General features: G+C 44.7%; 1 protein-coding gene across 2 annotated transcripts in view; it reads left to right on the forward strand.

Annotated features, from left to right (window-relative positions):
• zgc:171482 (zinc finger protein) overlaps positions 1-20,490 on the forward strand; it is a 496,237-nt gene that overhangs the window by 15,243 nt on the left and 460,504 nt on the right. For both annotated transcript variants that reach the window (XM_068053130.1, XM_068053131.1), the window contains one exon: positions 18,622-18,714. In XM_068053130.1, coding sequence (XP_067909231.1) covers positions 18,622-18,714 — 93 coding nt within the window. The remainder of the gene's footprint in view (positions 1-18,621; positions 18,715-20,490) is intronic.

The following is a 20,490-nucleotide window of genomic DNA, read 5'->3' on the forward strand; positions in this document are numbered from 1 at the left end:
CGCGCAGCTTCCAGCGGAGAACGTTAGCCGCGCCTGTCTGAGGGATTTGCCTGTCTTTTACCGGGATCTATACAGAGTCTGGAACATGGTCGCCTTCGGTCAGGATGCTCCCTGTGGAAGGGAGGGCTCTGGCTGTCCATGCAGCCAGTTCTGGGGACGGACCGACAGGTGGAGGAGTAGCCGAAGCCCCTGGGACGCCCCTCACTGCGGGTGACGAGAGGGCTCGGGAGTGTGGAGCACTCCCAGCCGAGCTGATCCCAGCTTGGCCAGAACTGCTCATCGGAGCCTGGACCCGAAGCCCACCTTGGGAGCTGGTCCCTCACAACCTGCACGGAGGGGTTTCCTATAGGGGCTGCTCCTGCACAGCTTCCACTTCCTTGCCCTTGTTTGCCGCCCGAACACGCCATGGCGGTCCTTGTTGCCATCTGGTGGCAAGGGGTGTCTCCGGTGGAGGTCTCTCTATGCGGGAGTCCTTTCCCTTTATATTGGGGATTGGGGTGGAGAGTGTTTAACAGGCTTTTAAGTAGGTTCACGGACTCCCAGGCCGCCTGTAATTTCTGCGCTCCTGATCTTTGGGCACCCGGTGTGGAGGGGCGTGGGCCGGGAGTAGGATTTCCTTGTCAGCCTGGCAATTCACAGGTTCAGGCAGCAGGCTGTCGGGGGCGGGGGGGTGGGTGGGGAGGTCCGTCTGCCCTGATTGCCTTCCCTCTTCCGTGGTTAAATTCGTGTCCGGGTGTCCCTGGAGAGGGAACATGCGGTGTCCGCTGGTTTTACTCAAGGTCTTCTGCAACCGATGGGCACCACAGGGGCTGCAGTACATCATAGATGCAGAAAATCATATTTTGTTTTGAGGTTTGTGTTACTTATCTGTTTTAAAAGTGAAAAGGAGGTTTAAAAAAGAGGTTAGATTCAGAATAAAACATTAAACAGGTCAGGTAGAGTTCAGGTTAAATGCAAAGTTCAGTGTAAGCTGCCCAATTTACATTGCCCATATCATGAGAAAAGCTGACAGCGCAAAGAGGAAAAAGAACTGTAGATGATTCTATTTTGTTTGACAAATGTTCTGGTCCCTGAAAGTTTAACTTTTTAATTTTAAGCAGAAATGTTACACTTACAAAACCCCTTACCATCTCCAACCTTCACATCAATGAATTACTTTTGAAGTGTTTTGTCATACAAGTGCAGCTCCCAAATTCCGCAGAAAATTCTGGAAAAGTGAATGAAAGAACAAATTGAATTTCTTGGTTGGTTGGTAGGTAAATTGGCCATTATAAATTGTCACTAGTATAGGTAGGTGGTAGGGAAATATAGGGACAGGTGGGGATGTTTGGTAGGAATATGGGATTAGTGTAGGATTAGTATAAATGGGTGGTTGATGGTCGGCACAGACTCGGTGGGCCGAAGGGCCTATTTCAGTGCTGTATCTCTAATCTAATCTAATCTAATCTATAGCACTTTTCACAGCCAGAGAACACCCCGACGTGCTTTATCGCAAATGAGGTGCTACTTGAAGTAAAAACAGTAAAAATGCTGGAAATACACAGCAGGTCTGGCAGCATCTGTGGAGAGAGAAGCAGAGTTAACGTTTCAAGTCTGTGACCCTTCATCAGAACTAGTCAAACTAGTAGCGTGGCCATGTTGGAGAATAAAGAGAGAAAATGCCAGAACTGCACAGAAAGTCGTTCAAAGAGAAAAGGCAAGCTTGTGCTTTAAGAAGTACAGACACATTATCACACTTAAGGTTACACAGAGTTTATTAACCTCCACCATTCACTTTCAAATGCTGCCTGACTCCTTTTTCAGCAGTTTCTGGGATTATTGGAGAAAGGATAAAGCAGGGTGTTTTGTTTTGTAATTGATGAGTGATGAGATCACTTTATCAGTTTGCGACAGGGGTGGGGGTGCTGCTGGGGGGAAGGATTCTCTGTTGTGTGATGCTGGCTGCTGTTTGCACACTGCTGGACCCAAGGTTAAGGGAACCTCAAGGCTCCACCTGCACTCTGTGGCCTGATGATCGCCTGGTAGTGTGGCAGGTACGGGTATACCCATCATGTGTCTCTGTGATCCAGGCATGTGCTCAACCTCTCTGCATCATGCTTCGCTGCTCAGGGCCTATTTAGAACAAGAGAGCAGGAGAAATTTCAGCACGCATGCAGACACTACATTTAACAGCCAATTAAATTCTTTTGAAGTGTACTGTTGTAATGTAGGGAAATATGACAGCCAATTGGGCACAGCAAGCGCCCACAAACAGCAATGTGATAATGACCAAATAATCCGTTTTGTGGTGTTGGTTGAGAGATGAATTTTGTCCCAGGACACCAGGGAGAACCCCCCTGCTTTTCTTCAACGTAGTGCCATGGGATTTCTTATATCCACCTGAGAGGCCAGACAGACCTTGGTTTAGCATCTCATCCGAAAGATGGCAACTCCGACAGTGCAGAGCTCCCTCTGTACTCAGTACTGTACTGGAGTGTCAACCGAAACTACATGCTCAAGACTGTGGACTGGTCACAACCTTCTGACTCTAGAGTGCTATCCACTGAGCCACAGCTGACACTACATCTAGAAGACTAGACAGAGTGTTAACTTAGAAGGGTGTAGAGAGGCCTGGAGTAAATTGCAAACGAGGACAAGAATTTTGAAGCTAATGCTCCAAAGATGGGGAACCAGTGAAACTCAGCGAGGACAGGAATAATAAGGGCAGAGACCTGAGTACATAGACTAATACTCCAGTCATCATCTTGTCATGTCACTACACATTTCCTTGCCTCTGCCCCATGCAAGCTCTGGAGAAATCTGCGTTCAGAAAGTTGGGTGTAGCATTGTAGAAAGATTCATACGAACGTACGAATTAGGAGCAGGAGTAGGCCACTCGGCCCCTCAAGCCTGTTCTGCCATTCAATAAGTTCATGGCTGAACTGATTACTCCATATTTCCACCTACCTCCGATAACCTTCCACCTCCTTGCTTAACAAGAATCTATCTACCTCTGCCTTAAAAATATTCAAAGACTCTGCTTCCACTGCCTTTTGAGGAAGAGAATTCCAAAGACTCACGACCCTCTGAGAGAAAAGATTTCCCCTCATCTGTCTTAAATGGGCGACCCCTTATTTTTAAACAGTTCTAGATTCTCCCACAAGGAGAAACATCCTTTCAACATCCACCCTGTTAAGACCCCTCAGAATCTTATATGTTTCAATCAAGCCACCTCTTACTCTTCTAAATTCCAGTGGATACAAGCCTATCCTGTCCAATCTTTCCTCGTAAGACAGTCCACCTATTCCAGATATTAGTCTTGTAAACCTTCTCAGTACTGCCTCCAAGGCATTTACATCCTTCCTTAAATAAAGAGACCAGTGCTGTACACAGTACTCCAGATGTGGCAGGCTAGACAAAGCTTGACAGAGACTAGAACTAGGGGACATAGTTTAAAAACAAGGGGTCGCCCACTTAAGACAGAGATGAGGAGAAATTCTTTCTCTCAGAGGGTTGTGAGTATTTGGAACTCTCTTCCTCAGAGAGTGGTGGAGGCAGGGTCATTGAATATTTTTAAGGCAGAGGTAGATAAATTCTTAACTAACAAGGGAGTGAAAGGGTATCAGGGGTATGCGGGAAAGCGGAGTAAAGACCACAATCAGATCAGCCATACTCTTATTAAATAGCGGGGCAGGCTCGAAGGGGCCGAATGGCCTACTGCTGCTCTTAATTCATATGTTTGTATGACAGGGACCGCGACATGAATGCTCCAACTGGTGTCCCCACCACTGCAGTGCAGTGCTGAGGAAGTATTGGATTCTGGAGATCTTTTGCATGACTCATTAAATCCAGATCTTGTCTGCCTTCTCAATTAGATGTAAGAGATTGCATGGCACTATTTCAAAGAAGAGCAGGGGAGTTCTTACCATGTGCTGGGGCCAATATTTATCCCTCAATCAACTACGCTAATAAACAGATTTTATCCGGCAATTACATTGCTGTTTGTGGGAGCTTGCTGTGAGTGGTATGAGTTCAGCTGAGGTTGCAGAGTCATTAATGAGTTAAAACCTGTGTCAGGTAGAACACCAGGAGCCCAACGAGGACAATGTAAGAGTTGCCTAGATCTTGGATCTGTCTTACCTTTTAAATAGTTGGAGTGTGTCACAGTCACACATGTAGCTATACCTCCGAACTGTCAGTATATCAGCAAAATAATTCTGTCTGTCAACAGCAAAATGAGAGACAAACAAAGGCAACAAGTGTGCTGAGGCCAGTCAGTTATTTATTTTTTTATTTATTTTTATTTTTTATTTAGAGATACAGCACTGAAACAGGCCCTTCAACCCACCGAGTCTGTGCCGACCATCAACCACCCATTTATACTAATTCTACACTAATCCCATATTCCTACCACATCCCCACCTGTCCCTATATTTCCCTACCACCTACCTATACTAGGGGCAATTTATAATGGCCAATTTACCTACCAACCTGCAAGTCTTTGGCATGTGGGAGGAAACCGGAGCACCCAGAGGAAACCCACGCAGACACAGAGAGAACTTGCAAACTCCACACAGGCAGTACCCAGAATTGAACCCGGGTTGCTGGAGCTGTGAGGCTGCGGTGCTAACCACTGCGCCACTGTGCTGTCCAACTACCTGAGCAATGGTGGTTCTTTCCTGACCCAGCAGCAACACGACTCCCCATCACTTTATCTCTTTTCTACTTTGTGTATGTGTCAATTGTGTTCTCTCTGTCACACCGTAGATGCATTTAAGGGGAAGCTAGATAAACACATGAGAGCGAAAGGAATAGAAGGATATGATGATAGGGTGAGATGAAGAGGGGTGGGGCTTAGACAAGTTGGGTCAAATGTCCTGTTTCTGTGTTGTAGCTTCTATATAATTCTCTCTCTGTTGCTTTCTGTCTCTCATTGTTCCAGTCTCTGTCTCTCTTTCTTTTTCTGTCCATCTCTTTTGCACCTGTTTTTCTGTTTGTTTCTCTGCCTCTTTCTCTCCTATTTCTGCCTCTACATTTTGCTCTCTTTGTGTTCTTCCTTTGCACCTACCATGTGTCAGTCATGTTCATGGTTCAGCTGGTAGCTGAGTCAGAAGGTTGTAGGTTCAAGTCCCACCCCAGAGACTTGAGCACAAAAATCTAGGCTGATACTAGCAGTGCAGTACTGAGGGAGCGCTGCACTGTCAGCAGTGCTATCTTTTGGATGAGATGTGAAACTGATGCACCGTCTGTCCTCTGGGTCGATGTAAAAGATCCCATGGCATTCTTTTGAAGAAGAGCAGGGGAGTTCTCCCCGGTGTCCTGGCCAATATTTATCTCTCAATCAACATCACGAAAAACAGATTATCTTGTCATTGTCACGTTTCCTGCTCTTGGGAGCTTGCTGTGTGCAAATTGGCTGCTGCATTTCCTACATTACAACACTGGTTGTAAAGCACTTTGGGACATCCTGTGGATGTGAATGGTGCTTTATAAATGCAAGTCTTTTCTTTTTTTTCTTTTCTACTTATATCATTCTCTCTCACTTTCACTTTTGAGGACTAAAGGAAATAGTGGATGCATTGGTGGTTATCTTCCAAAATTCTATAGACTCTGGAGCAGTTCCTACAGATTGGAGGGTGGTAAATGTAACCCCACTATTTAAAAATGGAGGGAGAGCAAAAACAGGGAATCACAGACCAGTTAGCCTTACATCAGTAGTGGGAAAAATGCTAGCGTCTATTATAAAGGATGTGATAGCAGAACATCTAGAAAGCATAAATGGGATTGGGCAAAGTCAACATGGGTTTACGAAAGGAAAATCATGCTTAACAAATCTACTGGAGTTTTTTGAGGATGTAACGAGTAGAATAGATAAGGGAGAACCAGTGGATGTGGTGTATTTGGATTTTCAGAAAGCTTTTGATAAGGTCCCACATAAGAGGTTAGTGTGCAAAATTAAAGCACATGGGATTGGGGGTAATATACTGGCATGGATTGAGAATTGGTTACCAGAGAGGAAACAGAGAGTAGGAATAAACGGGTCTTTTTCTGGGTGACAGGCTGTGACTAGTGGAGTACTGCAGGGATCAGTGCTTGGGCCCCAGCTATTCACAATATATATTAATGATTTGGGTGAGGGAACTAAATGTAACATATCCAAGTTTGCAGACAACACAAAGCTGTGGGGAGGATGCAAAGAGGCTCCAATGTGATTTGGACAAGTTGGGTCAGTGGGAAAATGCATGGCAGATGCAGTATAACGTGGATAAATGTGAGGTTATCCACTTCGGTTGTGAAAACAGGAAGGAAGATTATTATTTGAATGGTGATAGATTGGGAAAGGGGGAGGTGCAACGAGACCTGGGTGTCCTTATACACCAGTCGCTGAAAGCAAGCATTCAGGTGCAGCAAGCAATTAGGAAGGCAAATGGTGTGTTGGCCTTCATTGCAAGAGGATTTGAGTACAGGAGCAAGGACGTCTTACTGCAGTTATACAGGGCCTTGGTGAGACCACATCTGGAGTATTGTATGCAGTTTTGGTCTCCTTATCTGAGGAAGGATGTTCTTGCCATGGAGGGAGTGCAAAGAAGATTTACTAGGCTGATTCCTGGGATGGCAGGATTGACGTATGAGGAGAGATTGGGTCGACTAGGCCTATATTCACTAGAGTTTAGAAGAATGAGAGGAGATCTCATAGAAACCTATAAAACTCTAACAGGATGAGACATGCTAGATGCAGGGAGGATGTTCTCGATGGCTGGCGAGTCCAGAACCAGAGGTCACAGTCTCAGGATACGGGGTGTGCCATTTAGAACTGAGATGATGAGAAATTTCTTCACTCAGAGGGTGGTGAACCTGTGGAATTCTCTACCGCAGAAGGCAGTGGAGGCCAAGTCATTAAATATATTCAAGAAGGAGATAGATATATTTCTTAATGCCAAAGGAATCAAGGGATATGGGGAGAAAGCGGGAACAGGGTACTGAATTAGACCATCAGCCATGATCTTTTATGGTTGATGGCGCAGGCCCGAAGGGCCAAATGGCCTACTCCTGTGCCTATTTTCTATGTTTCTATGTTTCTCAGTCTCTTTCCCTGTCCTGGACTCCCAAATTCCGATCTGTCTCTCACAGAAATGATCTTCCAGGCCTGTTTAGCTTTGCACATCATTCTGTGTACTGTTGAAAACTTGATGCAGCCATAGAAAAATCTGCAAACGTAATTGTGGTGCTGTTTTTCTACATTATAACAGTAACTACACTCAGGGGGAAAAAAGTACTTAATTGGTTGTAAACTGCTTCGAGACATCCGGTGGTCGTGAAATGCAAGTCTTTCTTCTTTTCTTTCTGTTCTGCTAAATACTAGCTGTTAAAAGCTTCATAAAGGTTATTATTCAGTTACTGTCAAATTGGTATAAAACACAGAGCAAATAATTATATAAACTGCCACTTAAAAAATTTCTTGGAGAATGCATGATGAAGAGAAACACTGCTTTAACTAATTTTTCATATTAATGCAGCGTACTCAAACTCTCTAATGTTAGAAACTGGGATAAAAGACATCAGCTGAGATTGCCTGACTGGCATCATCTTGGCACTGCCTCTGTTAGCCTGGACTTCAGTGGTCACTCTGGGAAGTAAAGGAGCCACAATCTGACAGAGGGGGAAAAATATTATGACCTTCCAACAAATCACTCTTCATTCGTACAGAAGCTTGCACAGAAAAATGGCCACTCTCTAGTTGACCCTAATCAGCAGGCCGAAAGCAAAAGAAGGAGGAATCTTCCTTTGGACACACATGTCACAAGGGGCCAGTGAATATGTGATATTGCGATGTACAGATGGGAAGCCACAGCCAGTCTCCATTCTGTGCTTGCATTTATAGGATGCCTTTCAGGATGTTGCAAAGCGTTTTACTGTTTAAAGTGTAGTCACTGTTGTAATGCTGGAAACATAACAATTTGCATACAGCAAGCTCCCATAAACAGCAATGTGAAAAATGGCCAGTTAATCTGCTTTTCGGTGATGTTGCTTGAGGGTTGAATATTGGCCAAGACACCAGGCAGAAATCCCCTCCTCTTGTTCGGGTGCCCTGGGTTCTTTGACTTTCACCTTAGCAGGAAGCCTCAGTTTAAAGCTTCATCTGGAAAATGACAATACTGGGAGTGTCAGTCTGGATTATATGCTCTGGTGTGGGGCTTGAATAGAGGTGAGAGTGTTACCACTGAGCCATGGGTGACAGCATAGCTGTGGTAGTGGATCTGGCCTTAGTGCTCTTGGGTTCAGAAGTGCAAACAAAACAATCAGCAGGGTTTCCTGCTCCCGGTCACCATTCAGTGATAATTTATCAGACAGTTCCCCTTGGGTGGGATAAGTAACGGGAATAGCTGCAAACCTTTCTCTTTCCCTTCAATTTCAACCCACCCACGGTTGAATTGCCTACTGACACACGAAGAGCAGCCAGTTTGGATGAAGTGGTGGAAGTAGGCCACGGAACTCGATGCCAGTAAGAACCACAGCTTCAGGGGAGGGGGAACGGGAGGACATTTCAAGATGGGTCAGAGATGGAAGCAGTAGCATTATCAAAGAACACTGTGTGAGGAGTGGGGTTGGGAGGGTCAAGCGGAAATGCAGGTGTTGGCACTACAGAAACAAACTTGAAGGGAAGGGCTACACTCAGAGCAGTGTTCGAATACACCTGAGCTTCAGAGGTAATTATTTTCTTAACAGCAATTACTTGTGTGAAAAATGGGGCTATCGCTGACCGACATTGGCTCCTGGTCAAGCAATGCCTTAATTTTAAAGTTCTCATCCTTGTTTTCAAATCACAGAATTGTTACAGCACAGAAGGAGGCCATTCGGCCCATCTTGCCTGCACCAGCTCACCGAATGAGCAATTCACCTAGTGCCACTCCCCTGCCTTCTCCCCGTAGCCCTGCACATTCTTCCTTTTCACATAAAAGTCTAATTCCCTTTTGAATGCTTCAATTGAACCTGCCTCCACCAGCCTCGGGCAGCGCATTCCAGACCTTAACTACTCGCTGTGTGAAAAAGATTTTCCTCATGTCACTTTTGCTTCTTTACCAATTACTTTAAATCTGTGCCCTCTCGTTCTCAATCCTTTCACGAGTGGAAACAGTTTCTCCCTATTTGCTCTGTCCGGACCCCTCATGATTTTGAATACCTCAGCAGTCCCCTCTCAATCCAAGCTCCACAGGTGCAGTCTTCACCTCAAGGTGCATTTCGACAGAGCCTCCTCAGCTCTGGTTAGTCAGCTACTTTAAGTAACAGAAACAGCTTCTGAACTCAGTCTTCATTTTCTTCTGCTTGCTGGGACTGCATTCCTGCCCAATCTGCCTGATCTGGGGCGGACTCTGTCTCGTTTTATCTGGTTCTAACTGATGTCAGTTTTCCCGGAAACCTGAAGTTGTTTTTCCAAATTCTGTTTCACTTTTGGTTTCCATTCTCTTTCAGTTTTAACGTTCCACTTCTGTTTCAAGTCTAGCTTCCCTCTCAGGTTGAGTCTAAAAAAACAAGCAAGCTTTGCAACCATGGAGTCCATCACAATCTGCACAAGCCCCTTATATCTCCACTAACCTTCTCAACGCGCACCCAAGTTCTCACCCTCTTTCTGCAGACAAGACTGTTCATAACATAAAAGCAAAATACTGCGGATGCTGGAAATCTGAAACAAAAACAAGAAATGCTGGATTCACTCAGCAGGTCTGGCAGCATCTGTGGAAAGAGAAGCAGAGTTAACGTTTCGGGTCAGTGACCCTTCTTCGGAACTGACAAATATTAGAAAAGTCACAGATTATAAACAAGTGAGGTGGGGGTTGGGCAAGAGATAACAAAGGAGAAGGTGCAGATTGGACCAGGCCACATAGCTGACCAAAAGGTCACGGAGCAAAGGCAAACAATATGTTAATGGTGTTTTGAAAGACAAAGCATTAGTACAGATTAGGTGTGAATATACTGAATATAGAACATCAGCAAGTGCAAACCTGAAGAAAAACAACCTGAAAAAAACAGTGGGTAAGCAAACTGAACAAACTAAGATGAAATGAAATAAATGCAAAAAATGTAAAAAGGAATGCAAAAAAAAGGAAGAAAAAATAACTAAAAATGACTAAAAATGAAAGTAAAGTGGGGGGCTGTCATGCTCTGAAATTATTGAACTCAATGTTCAGTCCGGCAGGCTGTAGTGTGCCTAATCGGTAGATGAGATGCTGTTCCTCGAGCTTGCGTTGATGTTCACTGGAACACTGCAGCAATCCCAGGACAGAGATGTGAGCATGAGAGCAGGGGGGAGTGTTGAAATGGCAAGCAACCGGAAGCTCAGTGTCCTGCTTGCGGACTGAGCGGAGATGTTCCGCAAAGCGGTCACCCAGTCTGCGCTTGGTCTCCCCAATGTAGAGGAGACCACACTGTGAGCAGCGAATACAGTATACTACATTGAAAGAAGTACAAGTAAATCGCTGCTTCACCTGAAAGGAGTGTTTGGGGCCTGGGATAGTGAGGAGAGAGGAGGTAAATGGGCAGGTATTACACCTCCTGCGATTGCAAGGGAAGGTGCCCTGGGACGGGGACGAGGTGGTGCGGGTAATGGAGGAGTGGACCAGGGTGTCGCGGAGGGAACGATCCCTTCGGACTGTTCATAATGCCAGGGAAAGGAACAGGCTGGGAGCAAGAATTCTCCAGTGTCATCACCCTTAAACCGGCAGTGCAAGGAGCTCAAGACTTCACTGGCCCAGCAGGGTCATGAGCATCAGAGAGGTAGAGGTTGATAGCAGACCCAAGCAGAGTGCTTGCATATTGCAAACTATCATCTGATCATGTGCAGCTTGTTCCACCTTGGAACGTTGAACACCAATGTGCAGGAGCAGCTACTTGTGGCAGGGACAGCCCAGAAGAGACCTCAATTTATGCACATCTTTAAAATAATGAAATGACTCAAGACCTTTAGCAAACAAATTTGACACCAAGCCACATAAGGAGATATCAAGACAGATAATCTAAACCTTTTTAAGAGAGGCAGGTGCTAAAGATCATCTTGAAAGAGACAAGTAGAGAGGAGGGAAGGTTTAGGGAGGGAATTCCAAAGCTTAGGGTTTCGGTCCATCCGAACATACGAATTAGGAGCAGGAGTAGGCCACTCGGCCCCTCGAGCCTGCTCCACCATTCAGTAAGTTCATGGTTGAACTGATTACTCCACATTTCCACCTACCCCTGATAACCTTTCACCCCCCCCTTGCTTATCAAGAATCTATCTACCTCTGCCTTTTGAGGAAGAGAAGTCTAAAGACTCACGACCCTCAGAGAGAAAAAAATTCTCCTCATCTTTGTAGTAGTTTTGAAGGCACAATGGTGGAGCGCTTAAAATCAGGGATGCGCAAGGAGCCAAACTGGGAGGTTTGCAGGGTTGGAAGAGCTAACAGAGATCAAGAGGGGCAAGGCCATGGAAAGATCTAAAGACAAGAATGATCATTTTAAAATCAAGACATCGCTGGACAGGAAGCCAGTGTAAGTCAGCAAGCACAGGTCTGCATTGTCAGAATGCTATTGATATATCAGTTGTCTGAATAGTTTCAATGGTTTTTCAATGCATGATGATGGGACTGGGGAAGAATGTATCAAGGATTGCTATGTAGAGGATCTCTAAGTCCTCAGGGCTGGGGAGTGAGGAGTGAAATTACCGAGCTCTGAGCTAAACCCTGACGGCTCTGACTGCAAGGCACCAACACGTGCCCCTCCTTCTCTGCTGCTTCCTCTCCTTTTAGCAGGTCTTCCTACTCTGATGATGACTGCTGCTGTTGCTCTTCCTCCGCTAAATGCAGGCCTCTCTGCAATGCTATGTTCCACAATATGCAACTGACCATGACGAAGCAGAAGAGGGTACTTGGAGTATATTTGAGCAGCCCAGACGCATCAATTTCTACTCGAGTATTCCTATTCTTTCCTCTATAAGGATCCTGGTTGTGCCCTGGCTTTGATTGCGGATATGGTGGGCTTGCACAGTGGTGCCATCAGCCAGGTCTGCAGTGGGTATCCCTTGTCCCCCAGTAACCATCTTGTCACTTTCCTCATAGAATTGACTGGTCAGGCAATAGCACAGTGTCTGAGCATGAAGGCATTGTAGCAGTTTTGAATATTTTGTAGACCTGCGTGATGATGTTCATATGAGCAGCAACTACTTGTGCAACATGCAGTACTCCTGCTGTGGCCGAACTAGTGTTTTATGCAATTCCAGCATAACCTCCCAGCTCTTAAAGTCTATGTCTCGGCTAATAAAGGCAAGTATCCCGTATGCCTTCTTAGCCACATTATCCACCTGTCCATCCACTTTCAGGAATCTGTGGACATGCACTCCAATGTCCCTCTCTTCCTCTCCACTTCTCAGTATCCTACCATTTATTGCATATTCCCTCGCCTTGTTAGCCTTCCTCAAATGCATTACCTCAAACTTCTTTGCCACTGTTCTGCCCACCTGACTAGTCCATTGATATCTTCCTGCAGTCTTCAGATTTCTTCTTCATTGTCAACCACATGGCCAATTTTTGTATCATCTGCAAACTTCAAAATCGTACCCCTTGCATTCAAATCCAAATCATTGAGATATACCACAAAAAGGCGGCGCAGTGGTTAGCACCGCAGCCTCACAGCTCCAGGGACCCGGGTTCGATTCTGGGTACTACCTGTGCGGAGTTTGCAAGTTCTCCCTGTGTCTGCGTGGGTTTTCGCCGGGTGCTCCGGTTTCCTCCCACATCCAAAAGACTTGCAGGTGATAGGTAAATTGGCTGTTGTAAATTGCCCCTAGTGTAGGGAGGTGATAGGGAATATGGGATTACTGTAGGGTTAGTATAAATGGGTGGTTGTTGCTCGGCACAGACTCGGTGTGCCGAAGGGCCTGTTTCAGTGCTGTATCTCTAAATAAAAATAAAAAAATAAAAATAAAAAAGCATGAGACCTAGTACTGAGCTCTGTGGAACCCCACTGGAAACAGCCTTCCAGTCACAAAAACACTCATCGACCATTACCCTTTGCTTCCTGCCTCTGAGCCAATTTTAAATCCAACTTGCCACTTTGCCTTGGATCCCATGGGCTCTTACTTTTTTGACCAGTCTGCCATGTGGAACCATATAAAAAACCTTGCTAAAATCCATATAGAATACATTTTCCAAAAGGCATTTGACAAGGTGCCACATAAAAGGTTATTGTGCAAAGTAGGAGCTCATGGTGTAGTGGGTAACATATTAGCAGGGATAGAAGATTGGCTGGCAGGCAGAAAACAGAGAGTATGCATAAATGGGTCTTTTTCTGATTGGCAGGATGTGATGAGTGGAGTCCCGCAGGGGTCTGTGCTGGGACCTCTACTTTTTACAGTTTATGTCAATGACTTAGATGAGGGGAGCAATGGCATGGTAGCTAAATTTGCAGTTGACACAAAGATAGGTAGGAAAGTATGTTGAGAAGAGGACATAAGGAGGTTGCAGACCGATTATAGATAGGTTGAGTAAGTGGACAAAAATCTGACAGACGGAGTATAATGTGGGAAAATGGGAAATTGCCCACTTTGGTAGGAAGAATAAAAAAAGCAAAGTATCACTTAAATGGAGAATGACTGCAGAATTCCAAGGTGCAGAGGGATCTAGGTGTTCTAGTACAGGAGTCACAAAAAGTTAGTATGCAGGTACATCAAGTAATAAAGAAGGCTAATGGAATGTTATCCTTTATTACGAGAGGAATTGAAAATAAAAGTAAGGATGTTATGCTTCAGTTATGCAGGCATTGGTGAGACCACATCTCGAACACTGTGTGCAGTTTTGGTCTCCTTATTTAACTAAGAATGTAATTGCGTTGGAGGTGATTCGGAGGAGGTTTACTAAATTGATATCTGGAATGAGCGGGGTGTCTTATAAGGAAAGGTTGGACAGACTGGGCTTGTTTCCACTGGAGTTTCAAAGAATGAAGTATGATTGAAGTATATAAGTATATACTTGATTGAAGTATATAGATCCTGAACGGTCTTGACAAGGTGGATGTGGAAAGGATGTTTCCTCTTGTGGGTGAGTCCAGAACTAAGGGTCACTTTTTAAAAATTAGGGGTTGCCCTTTTAGGACAGAAGACGAGGAGAAATTTTTTCTCTGAGGGTTGTGCGACTTTGGAACTCTCTGCCTCAGAAGGTGGTGGAGGCCGGGGTCATTAAATATTTTTAAGGCGGAGTTAGATAGATTCTTGTTAGGCAAGGGAATCAAAGGTTATCGGTGGTAGATGGGAGTGTGGAACTAAGAGACAAACAGATCAGCCATGATCTTATTGAATGGCGGAGCAGGTTCGATGGGCCGAATGGCCTACTCCTGCTCCTAACTTGTATGGTCTTATGGTAAACTCCAGCCCCACAACCCTCTGGAGAATCCCCAATTTTAATCGCTCCACCATTGGTGGCCGTGCCTTCAGCTGCCGAAGCCTAAGCTCTGGAATTCCCTCCCTTAACCTCTCCAACTCTTTACCTCGCCTTTAAGGTGCTCCTTAAAAGCTACCTCTTTGTCCAAGCTTTTGGCCATCTGCTGCAATATCGTCTTATGTGGTTCGGAGTCTAATTTTGCTCTATAACACTCCTGTGAAGCCAGTTTGGAAGTTTTATGACGTTAAAGGTGCTATATAAATATAGGTTATTGATAGTGGTTAATTGATCAATTCCCTCTTCTGCAGTAATACTGCTGCTTAACCAGCAGGTGGCAGTCACTTAGCAAAGAGGATTTCCTTTGTCTCATTCAATGGAGGTTTGGGTTGTCAAGCCTCCCAGAAAGTCCTGGAGTTGCCTGGGACTCCTTGGTCTTGTTGCTCGCTGCCCAGGGGATCATTTCAAATTTCCCACCTCCAGCCCAGTGACATCACCATTACAGTCAGTTGGGACGGACTGGCTTGTTGGGAACAATGGATGATAGGGTACCAGGAGTTGGAGTTGGTGTCCTCAGCAATCAGAGTGCTAAATGAAGCTCTTTTTTGAAGTGTAGTCGCTGTTGTATTGTAGGAAATGCAGCTGCCTGGTTGCGCACATTAAGCTCCTCTAAATAAGAATGTAATGTTTGCTAGTGATGTTAGTTGAGGGATAAATGTTGGCCAGGACACCAGCGAGAGCTCCACTGCTCTTCTTTAGTTTGTGCCGTGGTATCTTTTACAGTCACCACAGAGGGCAGACGGGATCTCAATTTAACATCACATCCGAAAGACAGCATCTCCAACGGTGTAGCACTCCCTCAGTACTACGCTGGGAGTGTGGGCCTGGATTGTGTGCTCACGGCTTGGACCACGACCTTTTGCATCTCACCTCGGGCAGTGGGAAAGCTCCTGTAAGAAACATGTCTGCTTTGCTGCCTGACTTAACACAGCCGGTAGTTTCTTTTTATTCGTTCATGGGATGTGGAACTTTTGATGATGTGGAACTGGCTCTTTGTGGCTGGATCACCACAGTGTAATAGCTCCTTTAGTTTGTGCTCCACTGCTCAAACACTCTGAAGTTAATAATTTATCCATTGCACTACTAGTCAGCTATGACAGACTATTCCTTGCAGTTCGTAATGCTTTGTCTTATGTCCTTGGGAGTGAGGTCACTATACTTCTCTGTTTCCATTGTAACATGAAATAATTTACTCCCTTATAGATTTCAGCTACAGATAGTCCAAAAAAATCATATTTTACAAATTTAGGACAAACGCAGTGTTCTTTGTGCTTTAAAAAAATTGCTACTTTGACCATTTTCCTGGCACTCTTCACTTATTGTAGAAAGGTTCTTGCGTCTATATCTAGCTCTCTGTCATATTAAAATTGCTGAGTGAGTCACAACAGTCCATTTAAAAATTCACTGTGATGCCCTCACATACTATGCCAATGAAAAGGTCCATTCTAAACATCTCAACATTAACTTCCAGTACCTATTGTGCCTGTAGGAGGTGCTGTGATAGGACTTTACAATGTAAAAAAAACCGTCACGTAACGTTAGCTGCTCCACCCATTACTGGCCTGCATGCTGGTCCTGAGACTCGGCACACAACTGCAATGCAAAGGCACTGGAATTGTGCCAGTATGATTGCTGTTGAAAGTCTCAGCCCTGACTCAAATGCTCGGACACTTTGAAGACTGCTTCCTTTTCTCCTTCCTGCCTTTTCCGTGAATAGCAACTACCATAAATCAATGTTAAACCAAAAGATAAAAATCTATCAAAACACTTTGTAACTTCAAATACCTCTATTAAATCTCCCTTTACCACTGTTCTAAGGAGAACAATCCCAGCTTCTCTAATTTTCCACATAACTGAAGTCACTCATCTCCATATCATTCTAGTAAATCCAAGGCCTTGACATCCTTCCTAAAGTGTGGGAAAGGCCTGCTCAGGTCAGGAAAAAAAACCCGACCCAAACCTGACAGAACCACATCGGACTCAAGCCCGACCCAATCCGAGCCTGGCCCGACCACCGGAACGTTCACTTTACCTACCTTCCGATTCCGAATCCGTTTTTCACTTTTTCAGTTTGTGCAGATAAGCAACAGAAACTGTAATTGGACTTGAAAAGTTGTTTAAAGAGATGAAGATTGGAGCCACGAAGCCAGTGATTGTTTGGTCACGAGTTAAACAGAAACCCATGGAGTTGTGCCCAGACAGGTTGTGCCACACTGTACCAGTATTGCTTAAAATAAGCACAACAATTGCCCAAAGGCTCAGAAAATATCATTGTACATCTAGACTCCTGCTTTACAGGTTGAAATACTTGCTGCAAGTTTATCCGGTGAGCAGCTGAGATGCAGAGACCAGGAAGGTCCTGGAGGTCTAGAGGACTCTAGTCTAGAGTCCTGACAGTGATCATTTTATATTTTTATATAAATACTGTATATTTTATAATAATTAATCACTCAGGACCTTACTGGTAGCAGGCCTTTAAAGTGTGGTTTCCAGAATTGGACACAATTCTCCAGCTGATTTATAAAGGTTTAGCATAATTTGCTTTCTTCTGTATTGTGTTCCTCTATTAGTAAAGCCAAGGATCTCGAATGCTTTTTTAAAACCGTCTTCTCAACTAGTCCTGCCATCTTCACAGATTTGTGTACATACACCCCCAGGTCTGTCCCTGCAACCCTTTAAAATTGTAACATTTCATTTATATTGCCTCTCGATCGTCCTCCAGAAATACATCACGACACATTTCTCTACATTAAATTTCATCTGCCATGTGTCTGTCCATTTTGCCAATCTGTCTATGTTCCCCTGAAGTCTGAGCCTATCCTCACTGGAGTGTTATCGAACGGAATTTGACAGCGAGCCACATTAGACCAGATGACCAAAAGATGGGTCAAAGCGGTAGGTTTTAAGGAGTGTCTTAGAAGAGGAGAGAGAGATGGAGAGGCAAGGAGGTTTAGGGAGGAAATTCCGTAACTTAGGGCCTTGGAACCTTGGCCGCCAATGGTGGAGCAATTAAAATCAGGGATGCTTAAGAGTCGAGAATTAGAGTAGTGCAGAGATCGCAGAGAGTTGTGGGGCTGGAGAAGATTACAGAGATAGGGAAGGGAGGAGAAAGGCCGTGAAGGGATTTGAAAACGAGGATGACAGTTTTAAATTTGAGGTGTTGCCACACCAGGAGCAAATGTTGGTCAGCGAGCACGGGTGATAGGGGAAAGGGACTTGGTGCCAGTTAGACACAGCGAGCAGAGATTTGGATGACCCCAGGTATACAGAGGGTTGAACGTGAGAGGCTGGCCAGAGTGTCTTGGAATAGTTAAGTCTAGAGGTAACAAAGGCATGAATGAGGGTTTCAGCAGCAGATGTACTGGGGAAGGGGTGGAGTCGGGAGATGTTGCAGAGGTGGAAATATGCGGTATTAGTGATGCCACAAATATGTGATCAGAAGCTCACCTCAAGGTCCAATATGACACCAAGGTTGCGAACAGACTGGTATAGCCTCAGGCAGTTGCCAGGGAGAGGGATAGAGTTAGTGATGAGTTTGTGGTGGGGACCCAAAATTATAGTTTCGGTTTTCCCAATATTTAGTTGGAGGGAAATTTCAGTTCATCATGTTGACAAGAATTTTGATAATTTAGAGGCAGTGGAGGGGTCAAAAGAGGTGGAGGTGAGGTAGAGCTGGGCATCATCAGCGTACATGTGAAAACTGACATCTTTTCGGATGGTGTTGCAGAGGAGTAGCATGTAGATAAGAAATAGGGAGCCAAGGATAGATTCTTGGGGACACCAGCGGTAACGGTGCGGGAGCAGGAAGAGAAGCCATTGCTCGTGATTGGTTTTTTGAGGAGAAGTGTAGATGCCTTGAGATTCTATGTAGAGAGGGGAATACCTGAAGAGAGAGAATCATCAGCAATAATAGCTGTCAATCTAGATTATGTCCTGAAGTCTCTGGAATGGAGCTTAAACCCATGACCTTATGACTTGGATGTGAGAGTGCTACCCAAGGATCGACTGCTGACACCCGAGCACATCAGCGAGCAGGTTGCACTGTCGGAGGAAGGGGCAGGGTTAACGGTTTTGAATGGCTTTCTTTTCTCAATGAACTGATTCTTTATGCTTTAATAGTGAATGTGTGACCATGTGACTTAGGACATGGACTCTAAGCCATCTGCCTGTTTTATTTTCTCAGAGCAAGAAGCATGCCAACAAGGTGCGTCTGTACTATATGCTTCACCCAGAGGATGGAGGGCCTCCCTCCAAGAAGCTACGTCCTGATAACCCTGTAAGTAGTCACCATTCTTAAAGCTACGCTTGATAAATTATATTGCTGAGCAACGAAGGTGTACCTTCATGAAACTATTCCCCTGTTTAATAATCCAAAACATACGGTCAGTACAGGATATGTCCTGACTTGGTAGTTTTATTAATAATGTGAGCTCTGAATTTGCACTTTGCTACACATTTTGCAAGCCTTCAATATTTTATTTTGGAGAAATATGCTTTCCTTAGGTTTTTTTCTGCTCTTCACCTCCTTTGGTATTTGTTGTGCTAACCTAGTGCAAATGGAATTGGATTATTGCTGTGTAAGATATTGCTCAGATCCCAGTGAGTACTGCACTAATCACTGGGACACTAATCATTGGCAAGGATGCTTCTTCCCCTTGAACGAGGCTGGAGCTGAGCCGTGTGTTTACCATTTCTCCCCTGCCCCCAACCTATGTTGGAGCAGCTCACCGAAATTCACTGCCAAGTGTTACGACCAGGTGAGAAAGGTGTCTAGGGGTCTCTTTCAGCCTTCACCTGGTCTTATTGTAACAGGGTTTAATTTTTAAACACACTGTGTTTTGAACTCCCCCTTGGTGAATCCTTGTTCACCACTTTTCAATTATAAGGCAAAGAAATGAGCACAAACAGGTCTTCTTAGGTTTAAAGAAGAAAAGTGAAATTTATTAAAACTTAAACTTAAACTCAAATTCAGTCAATGCCTACGGATACATGTCGCACCCCACGACAGCATGCATACACGATATACACATGCAAATTGGGACAGAAAAGAGCAGAAGAAAAATAAAATAGAGAGGTTTGAGGCAATAATAGAAGAGTTTCTTGTTTACTGTGCTTCAAGCTCACTGTAGTCCTTTTGTAAGTAGTCTTGCTTTTCGTTGGGGCCCAGTATTCTTCTTAAACCTTGTTCACTGTAGGAGACTTTTCTCTCTTGGGGTTCATGTATCTTCAATAGGTCTTCAGTTCTGTGAGAAAGAGATGAGAGCAAACAGGAGAGAGATCTTTTCAGTCCAGGAGCAAACAGCTTTCTTGAGCATCAAACACTCTGTGGCAAATTCAAATTCAAACAGCCAGTTAGTCATGTAAGTTAACTGGTCTGACCACTTCTTCTGTGTATTGGAGAAGCAAGGACTGGGTCCTTTGTTCCAATGCTGTCTGCTAGCATGCAAAAAAGGTATTTCCGGCAAGGGGCCTGGCAATTCCTTGTGATAGACCCACTTTTCTTCCCAGCACAAATTTTAAGTTTTAATGTTCATGTGGCAAAATAATGTGTGCCTTATTCTTGGCAGGTGGGGGCCTGCATGACACAAGACACTGGCATATGAATGATATCTGTTTGGGCCAAGGTACCAGAGGGTGAGGGCCACCCACTGAATTGTATCCCAGCACAAAGAGGGGATTGTAGAGATACGATAAAGCACAGTGAGAAAGTAGAGGACAATACTCCAAGGAAGGTCCTTTACCATCTTGTATATTTAGTCCCCTCATGCCACAAAATTCATTTCTCAATATTTGCTACCCCCATCCTGTATTCTCCCGACTCTGCTGAAGGCACTGACTTACCCTGGGGTATCCTTCAAGCCCATGCCATCCTCACCCGAGGTCTATACAAACACATTTCGAACAGATTCACTGGTTAACGCTCAAATTTTGCATTTTTAACCTCATCTCTAATTCAGGGAGGTTGAGGCCCATTGCAGTACCCTTGGCCTCTTCCCTGTTGAAATTGGCTGACTTAGCCCATATTAAGGGACCCTTACAGCTCAATGAGTGT

This window comes from Heterodontus francisci, chromosome 20 (assembly GCF_036365525.1).
Source record: "Heterodontus francisci isolate sHetFra1 chromosome 20, sHetFra1.hap1, whole genome shotgun sequence".
Taxonomy (NCBI): domain Eukaryota; kingdom Metazoa; phylum Chordata; class Chondrichthyes; order Heterodontiformes; family Heterodontidae; genus Heterodontus; species Heterodontus francisci.